Source organism: Galeopterus variegatus, unplaced genomic scaffold (assembly GCF_000696425.1).
Source record: "Galeopterus variegatus unplaced genomic scaffold, G_variegatus-3.0.2 Scaffold7736, whole genome shotgun sequence".
NCBI classification, from domain to species: Eukaryota; Metazoa; Chordata; class Mammalia; order Dermoptera; family Cynocephalidae; genus Galeopterus; species Galeopterus variegatus.
Window position 1 is genome coordinate 66,040 of NW_007733847.1, and position 9,850 is coordinate 75,889.

A 9,850-nucleotide genomic window follows, 5' to 3' on the forward strand; every position below is an offset into this window, starting at 1 on the left:
AAGTGGTGGCAGTGGCAGCTAACTAAGGTGAAGAATTTCTTTCCACAGCTTAACCAGAGCAGTTACTTCCATTTATAGATAAGTCTAAATCTTGTGAAAATTTTACAGCTATTTTTTTTTTCCTTTTTGTCTTTTTTACTGACCGGCAATGGGATCGCAACCCTCGGTGTTGCGCCCGCACTGCGCTCAGCCAGTGAGCGGGAACCGGTCTGTATGTGGGATCCGAACCCTCGGGCGGGAGCGCCGCCGCGCTTCCCAAGCGGCGCACTATCCAGTGCGCCACCGGGCCGGCCCAAGAGCACAGATGTCTTAAAAAACAACTATTTATCATGAGAGGAAAAGATTTTTTAATTGCAAGGAGATAGCTAATTTACTTGAGATCACAAAATAAAATTAATTTAGCTGTTTTACTATTCAAGTCAACAAAAGAGCAGCAAATTGAACCCAAAGTGACTGTGGTGGAATATGAGATGCAATCAAAGAAAGTACATATTCTAGATGTCTGCAGAGTAAGTGGACGTTTTATGGCTTTGTAATTTGGCAAGCCTTTGAGAAAACCTCCATTTCAGTGTTCCCTTTGATTATGCACTCCCCCAGCACTTTGGAGAAATCAGTTGATTTACCTCCATGAAGCCACAGGATGGTCTCACAAAATATTCTAGATGTCTGCAGAGTAAGTGGACGTTTTATGGCTTTGTAATTTGGCAAGCCTTTGAGAAAACCTCCATTTCAGTCTTCCCTTTGATTATGCCCCAGCACTTTGGAGAAATCAGTTGATTTACCTCCATGAAGCCACAGGATGGTCTCACAAATCTGCCTCTTGCCATCCCACATTCCTGGGTCAGATCAGGGTTTGGCTTGGGTGGGGAATGGGACTGAGCCCCACACATTCATTTCCTAATTACCCACCCGCAGATTCACCAAACCTCTGTTGGTTTCCTCCAGCACCCTGACATACTCAAGGTCCCCACTCCTACCACCAACTGGAGCCCTCTTGAGAAAAGTCACGTTTACATTAGCCTAACCACAAACCAAATGAACCAAAACAAAACTCCAGGATGAAAAAAAAAACACACATCATACAACCTCAAACCAAACAACTTCTGGATTAGCTGCTCTCTTTAATTATCCATAAAAAGGCGCCACTCCACTGAATGGGTGGAACTTGAGAGCTGCCCACAGTTGTGGGTTGAACCTGAAAGAGTGAATTTTCGGCAGTCTTACTCGGGTCGGATGGGCTTGGTCACTTACTGGTAAGTGCAGCAAAGTGGCTGAGTCCACATCGAATGCGGGAAACCTGGACTTCTGGATTGAACTCCGTCAAGCCAAAGAGAGTGGGTGGAATCATTTCTGGAAGAGCAGTTTCCACTAGGTTTGGTCCTTTCCCAAGAATTCCATAGCCCCAGACAAAAACATGTCCTTTTCCTACATTACAATAAAAACAATGGTCAGTAAGTCAAACCAAATAGAGCCCTCCCTCACCAGAAATTCAAACTGCACCACCAAGATTCATTACATCTGCATGGATTTTTTTTTTTTTTTCCTTACTTGGCAAGAATATACTGACAGATTTAAAATAATTCTTCTCTCTCCCCTGCTTCAATTCTTGCTTGTGGAGTCTGTCTAGCCAGCTAACTAATCTCAGAATGCAAACTTCCCACATCTTGAGGGAATCCTGGAAAGGACCAGTCCACAAATCACCCAGAAAACCCACGTGAACACAGGAGAACTTGAGGACAGTTTTCCCCTACTGACAGCTCTAAGTTTCACACTGATCAGAAGACCAAGCCAGGTAAACAATTTCTGGCCAAATTCTTAAAACTCTTAATTTTTTGGTTATAAAGTTTACTACTCATCAGTGCTGACAGGCAGTTAATCCCAGCGGCATGGGTCTTGGTATCCAAACTCTAGGGCCCTTCTCCCATAAGCCTTTTATTTCTTGTCTGGAGAAGGCAGAGCTGGGGTCTTGGCCCAGGCCAAGGGAGGGGAATAAAGTAGTTTATTCTCCCCTCCAAAGATGTGCTACAGAATAACAAAGCTCTGTTGCTGTCTGTCTACGAATAAATCATGGGCTGTTATCTTTCTGTCAAGTACGTCACCCTCACCCCATGATAACTGAACTCAATCTAGACCTCCCCATGGCCACATTCCCTCCCTTAGGCTGAGGTCTGCAGCTTGTGAATCCTATGGACACTAACCTACGGCTTCCCGATGAGCTACCTGGAAGGGGTTCTTACCATTTAACACCGCACAGCCTGTACCACCACACGCAGCTTCTTTTACCTTGCCCACTGCTGAGAAGGGTAAGCACCGGGGGACGTTCACCTGGAGCAAAGAAAGAGTCTGCACTGTTAGGAAAACAAACCGTGGGAACCAGGAAGTATGTACACAGTAGAGAAGACCCAGTTCCTTCATTCACTCCGCAGACATCTCCTGAACATCTAACATATGCTAGGCATCATAATTAGATGCTGTGGATACAATGGGGGGAGCAAGAGACCCGGTTCCCACCCTCAAAGATTTCAAGTCTAGCAGAGGAAGCAGATGTCAACCAAAATTAATGTACAATTACATTTGTGCTAAATGCAATGAAGGAGAGTACAGGGGCCTCTGAGTGTACGACACAGAACTTGACCTAGAGTGGGGGGAGGAGTAGTCAGGGGAAGGCTGCAATTTGTCCTGAGAGCTGAAGGATATGTAGGCATGAAAGAGGTGAGGGGAGAACACTCCCAGTAGAGGAGACAGCATGTGCAAAGGGAATGAGGTGAGCACGCACATCTAAGGAGCTCAAAGTAGGTCAGGGTGGCTGAAGCAGGGAAACGGAGGAAGATGGTACGAGATGAGAGTGGGGAGAAGGAAGAGCAGATCACCCAGGGTGTTGTAGGCCGCAATAAGGATTTGGTCTTTATCTGGGCATGATAGGAAGCCTGTAAAGGTCCCAAGCAGGGCAGAGATGTGATTTCTGGCATCGTGAGTGATGTGGGCAGGGACGAGCATGTGTTCCCTTGGACATACTGAACGTGCAGCGCCTAAAGACAGCCAAGCGGAAATGCCAAGTGGCACTCAGAGATGTCTGGAACTCCAAAGAGAAGTCGGGGCCTAAGATGTAATTTGGAGAGTTATTAGTAGATGGTCACTGAAGCCACAGATGTAAGATCTTCTCAAGGGAAAAGGAGAGCAAAGCCCATGCCCCGATGATCTTCAACACATAACGGCCTGGCAGAAGAGGAAGACTGGGGAATGAAACCGAGAAGGAATAAGGAGAAAGGCAAGAGAGCATGAAAAGACAGTGGTCACATGGTAAAAGGAAGAGTGTTTTCACGAAGACTGTCAGCATGTCATGGTCAGTGTCAGATGCTGCTCAGAGGGTGAGAAAGATGAAGAATGGAAAATGTTCTCTAGATGCTTTATTATTTTTTTTAGCAATGTGGAAGTCACTGGTAACCCCAGCAAAAGCCATTCAGCAGACTAAGGGCAGAAGCTAAGTAGGATGGGCTGGAGAATAAACAGGACATGAGGAAATGGAGACAGTAAGTAAACACAGTTCCCGAGAAGTCTGGCTTAGAAGGGAAAGCCAGAGACAAAGCAAAGGGATGGGGGAAGGAGTCCAGATGAGGCTTTTTAAGATTAGAGACGCATGGTCAGGTGTACAGACTGATGAAGAGAAACTGGCAGAGAGGGAGAGTGGAAATTACAGGAGGGAAGGCCCAGCAGATGGAGTAAGGGTTCTGAGAAGGTGGGAGGAGATGGGTCCAGGGCAGAGAGAGAAGAGCTAACTTCAAAAGGAAGCCTCTTCTTGTGTGTACCTCTTCCATGTTACAGAAGGGAACGTGCACAGGCAGGATGGATACACACACAGATGAGTGTGCAGGAGTCACAGGGCAACACTGAGGGCATTCCCATCTGACAGTATCTGTTTTCTCTATTAAACAGGAGGCAAGATCTTCTGCTGAGAGTGAGAGATGGGAGGATCAGAGGTTTGCAGAGTGAAAAGTGTGGCCAACTGAGCTTCCCAGCAGGACGTGGTCTTGGCACTGCTACTGAGGAATAACTTTAAGGAAGACAGACTTTAAGTGCTTCAGTGACAGCCATGAATCTCTACAGATTCACTCTCAAAATGAGACAGCTGGAGGATAACAGTCCCTAAGTTGACTCAAAAGGAATAACGGGGCTTACTGATCCAGAAAATACTTCCCTCTATGAGGCTAGGCTGCCAGAGCTGAGATGTGGACTCTACTGCTGGGCTCTCAGAGAGTGTCTTCACTCAGCTGTGCTCTGGCGTAATGCCCTCAGCAGATGCTGGGAAGTGCTCTAGCAAACAGTGACTGAACACTCATCACTGCCATCATTGACAGGATGAGACACGGGCCACAATACAGAACCACTGTGGTGCCCAGTGATCCCCGCCTCCTGCTCCTCATGACCATATCTAAGCCCTAACACTTGTGCAGGTCTGTCTAGACCTAGTGACTTCTGCTAGCAAAGAGAATTCCAGCAAAAGCGAGGGTGTGTCACTTCCCAGGTTAAATTATAAAACACTGGCTTCTGTCTTAGGGAGCTCTCTTGCCCTCTCATCTGCTCGCCCTGATGGTGCCAGCTGCCATGTGTGAGCTGCCCCATGGAGAAGCCCACATGGCAAGGAACCAAGGAAGGCCTGGCCAACTGCCAGCGAGGAACTGGGACCTTGGTCCAACCATCCACGAGGGCCTGCATCTTGCCAGCAACAGCAGAGTGAGCTTAGAAGCAGATCCTTCCCCACGAGAAGCCTAGGGTGAGTGCAGCCTATGAGAGACTCAGAGCCAAAGGACCCAGCTAAGCCACCCCTAGACTCCCGACCCACCAAAACTGGGACATAATAAATTTGTGTTGTTTTGATCCATTAAGTTTTGGGGTCATCTGTTATCCAGCAATAGATAACAATGACATGACACTGGATCTGCCTCCCACAGGAATGCCATGGGAGACACTCTTCTCAGGCCTTGGTATCAGGAACAGCAGTACTTCTCCTGAACACCTTATTTGCTGTTTATCTTATAGACAATGAATCATTTAAATGACCATGTTTTCTTCTTTGCTTTGACTACTAGAGAGCTCAGAGCCAAATCTGCAACCACCTATAACCACTGTGCTAGACCACAGAGAAGGCATTTTTCCATCTTATTAGCAGACCTTTAGTTTCCTTTTGTGTAGATTTCTTTATATATTAATATGTATTTGAAACCCTCTGTATGTTGTCAGAAATCTGATCATATTAAGGAATGAAGTATGTTTCCTAAATAGTCCTTATCTTTTAACATACTGCAACTTTAATGGATGAAATACAATGTCCAGGATTTGCTTCAAAATAATCCAGGGCAGAGAAGTAGATGGAATCATAGATGCAACAAAATTGGCTGTTAGCAGTATAGGGTGATGAAAATGTTCTGAAATTAGGTAGTGGTGACAGCTGCGCAGCCTTGTGAGTATACTAAAAACCACTAAATTGTACACTTTTTTTTTTTTTTTTAAAGATGACCGGTAAGGGGATCTTAACCCTTGACTTGGTGTTGTCAGCACCACGCTCACCCAGTGAGCAAACGGCCATCCCTATATGGGATCTGAACCCGTGGCCTTGGTGTTATCAGCACCGCACTCTCCCGAGTGAGCCACGGGCCGGCCCTAAATTGTACACTTTTAAATGGTGAATCACGGTATGTGAATTATATCTCCATTAAAAAAAATTGGCCATTAGTTGGTAACTGTTGAACATGGATGAAGGGTAGAAAGGGATGAGTTCTACACAACAATCTCTACTTGCTTATATTTGAAATTTTCTCTAATGAAATACTGAAAATCCTACTACACTGTATTGACAGTGGCTCCCTTCGGTGAAAAGGAGGAAGTAGTAAAAGGAAAGGCCACAAGGCAGGGCTCTGAGCTGCTGCTAGTGTCCCACTGCTTGATCTGGTGGGGTCACACGGGTGTCTTCACTTAAGATCTGTGTGCCTTTTGGCATATATGTTATGCTGCAACAAAAAGCATACTATGACATCAAAAGGGCTTACGCAAACAGTCTCATATCCCTTTTAGAACAAGATGGGGTATACAGGCATACCTAAAATGCTGATCTAAACCAGGGCTATCTCATCTAAGTATGGATAACAATGGCCTTTGGACCTAAGCTTCTTTCCAGGCTCCAATGAGATCCCCTTGAAGAGACAGTTTTACAATAGGTTAGACCTAAACAGCACTTTACATGTCACAGCTTGGTGAAGAGTCTCTTAAAAATGTCCTTAACACTTTGTGTTTCCAAACCTCCCAGCACCAGGCCGTGGGTGACCTTATACCTGTGTGGAGTCTGTGACAGAGGCCAGCTGCAGGTACTCAGAGTTTCCCCAACCAAAGAGGCCTCCATCAGCAGACACAGCCAGACAGCAATCTCCGTAGGTGGTGACCTGGACCACGCTCACTCCAGCAAGGTCTCCACCCAGCTTGGTGGGTTCACTGGTGATATTGTAGTGACCCAGACCTAACACAATGGAAAATACTTACTTTTAATTACTCAATCTTTTAACAAACATTTACACAGAATTATTATATACCGAACACAGTTTTAAGCACTTAATAAACAACTCAGAGGGCCGGCCCGGTGGCGCACTGGATAGTGCGCCGCTTGGGAAGCGCGGCGGCGCTCCCGCCCGAGGGTTCGGATCACACGCACCCAAAAAAAGCTAGTAGGGAAACTTGCCAGAATTTGAACCCAGATCTGCCAAAACTCCAAAGTCAGACCATAATTGTGTCTCCCAGTGTGTAAATATCTATCAAATACTTTGTGCACATGTGTGAACATGCCAAACTTTGAATGATTTAAGTATAACCTGTATTTTAATACTTAGGACAGCATCATAAAATTAATTTCTAAATGAATATTGAAATTTATCCAGTTTCTATGTTTAGCAATTGGTGTTAATTTACCTCTCATAAGTGCTAGAAAGGTTCTACAATACCTCCTCCAGCCCTTTTATACTATTCAAGCTTTTTATTAGCCCTAAAAAACCAACTCAGAAATCCTAATCTGTCCCTCTGCATTTTCATACAATTTCCTTCTCCATGTTCTCTCAGAGGAGGAAAAAGGACATCATTGTGATTGGTATATTTTTTAAACCCTTGGAATTTTCTAGGTCTGATTCAAGTTGAAAAACTTCACATGATGAAATACCACTATGCAATGAAGCTATCAGACTTTGCATAAATTATAACGAGCAATTTCTAATGCATTGCTGGGCTTGCTAGAAAATAAAGGAAATCTTTAAGAGCCCATCCCATCTTCCATACCACTCCTAAGAAACAGTAAACAGAAGCTGGTGTGGTTAACAATAAGCACAGGAAAAAATGGCACCTGCCCTAAGGGCAAATGTCAGTATCTGCACTGCAATGGTGGGTAATCCTTGGGCATCAAGCCAAGGCAGAACATTAGACCATAGACTCCTATTTAAACCAAGGTTCCTCAAAGGGGGGCCAAAGCAGTGTCAGGTTGGTAGCAGGCCTCACCAGGTTAGTAGCAGGCCTCACCAACAGGGAAAAGCAAATCCAAATCCCCTCAGGAGAAAAGATCTCTAGCTTAGATCCTTAGGGCTTCCACAAATTAAATTCAATAAAATATGAGTTCACAATCGAAAATTACTAAACACATAAGGAAAGGCACCACTATGAGTGAGTGTCAAAAGAACTAATGACCAACCAGTTTATACTCTCCAGACTTCAGACACTGGAATTATGATAAACAAAACAAAAAATAACTCTGTGTACAATGTTTACAGAAATAATATATTTCATAAGGGATTAATATCCAGAATATATAGAGAACACCTAAAACTCAACAACAAACTCCATCAAAAAATGGGCAAAGGACTTGAATAGACATCTCTCCCAAGAAGATATACAAATGTCCAATAAACACATAAAAAGATGCTCAAATTCACCAATCATTAGGAACATAGAAATCAGAGTATGAGATACCACTTCACACCCATTAGAATGGCTACTATCAAAAAAACCAGAAAATAACAAGTGTTGACAAGGATGTGGAGAAATTAGAACCCTTGTACACTGTTGATGGGAATGTAAAATGGTACAGCAGCTATGAAAAACAAGTATAGCGGTTCCTCAAAAATTTAAAAAGAATTACCACATGATGCAGCAATTCCACTTCTCGGTATATACTCAAAAGAACTGAAAGCAGGATCTCAAAGAGATATTTGTACACCCATGTTCATAACAGCATTATCCACAACAGCTGAAAGGCAGAAGTAATCCAAGTGTCCATCAACAAATGAACAGATAAGCAAAATGTGGTATATACATACAACAGAATACAATTCAAGTGTTTTTTTCCTTAAAAAGTTAAGAAATTATATGATTCAGCAATCCCACTCCCTGGTATTTACAACCAAATGAGTTGGAAACGTGTCCACACCAAAACTTGCCCACACGAACTAGCCAGTTAGCTCAGTTGGTTAGAGCATGGCGCTGACAACATCAAGCTCCAAGGTTTAATCCCTGTACTGGCCAGCTGACAATAAATAAATAAAACCTGCACACAGATGTTTATAGCAGCTTTACTCATAACTGTCAAAACGTGGAAGCAACCAAGACACCTTTCAGCAGGTAAATAAATTGTGGCATGTCCAGACATGGAGTATTGTTTAGTGCTAAAAAGGAAATGAGCAATCAAGCCATGAAAGGACATGGAAGAAACTGAAGTACATATTATCAAATGAAAGAAGTCTCTGGAAAAGCTACATATTGTATGATTCCAACTATATGACATTCTGGAAAAGGGAAAACTATGGAGACGTTAAAAAGGTCAGCAGTTGTCAGGGGGTGAGGGGTGGGATGGGGATGAACAGATGGAACACAGAGGATTTTTAGCGCCATGAAACTATGGTATGATGAAACTATAGTATGATACTATAATGGAGGATACATGTCATTATACATTTGTCCAAGCCCATAGAACGTACAACACCAATAATGAACCCTACTGTTAACTGCAGACTTTGGGTGATAATGCTGTGTCAACGCAGGTTCATTAATTGTAACAAATGTAGCACTCTGGTGGGAGATGTTGATAATGGGGGAGGCTTTGAACTTGTGGGGACAGGAGATATATGGGAAATCTGTGTACTCATACCTTCTGCTCAATTTTGCTATGAACTTAAAACTGCTCTAAAAAATAAAATCTATTTTTAAAAAAGGGATGAAAATTCAGACATATGCTACAATATAGAATAACTTTGAGGACTTTACAATTCTACTTACATGAGGTACCTACAGTAGTCAAACCCATAAAGATAGAAAGCAGGCTGCCACTTAGCTCAGTTGGTTAGAGAGCAGCCTTATAACACCAAGGTCACAGGTTCAGATCCCCATACTGTTCAGCCACCAAAAAGAAAAGAAAGAGATAGTAGAATGGTGGTTGCTAAGGCCTGGGAGGAAGGGAAATGAGGAGTTACAGAGTTTCAGTTTTGCAAAATCAAAGAGTCTTGGAGATGGATGTTGGTGATGGATGCACAACATGAATGTACTTAATGCCACTGAACTGTACACCTATAAATGGTTAAGATGGTAAATTTTATATTATGTGTATTTTACCACAAAAATTTTTTTTTTTTTAATGAAGGAAAAAAAGCTACAACAGGTTACAGGCTGGATTAGGCCACTCTGGTTGTAGAGGGAAAAAATATGAATGAACTACAGATACATATAACATGGCTGAACCTTAAGAAACATAATGTTACATAATATGACCCCTAAAATAACCACAACTAACCAATACAGGAGGGAGGGAGAGAGGGAGAGGGAGACGGAG

General features: G+C 43.4%; 1 protein-coding gene across 2 annotated transcripts in view; it reads right to left on the bottom strand.

Annotated features, from left to right (window-relative positions):
* Positions 1-9,850, bottom strand: part of WBSCR16 (Williams-Beuren syndrome chromosome region 16) — a 40,515-nt gene that overhangs the window by 8,514 nt on the left and 22,151 nt on the right. For both annotated transcript variants that reach the window (XM_008592287.1, XM_008592286.1), the window contains exons 7-9: positions 6,327-6,508; positions 2,238-2,325; positions 1,252-1,425 (exon numbers count right to left, since the gene is read on the bottom strand). In XM_008592287.1, the coding sequence (XP_008590509.1) occupies positions 1,252-1,425; positions 2,238-2,325; positions 6,327-6,508 (444 nt within the window). The remainder of the gene's footprint in view (positions 1-1,251; positions 1,426-2,237; positions 2,326-6,326; positions 6,509-9,850) is intronic.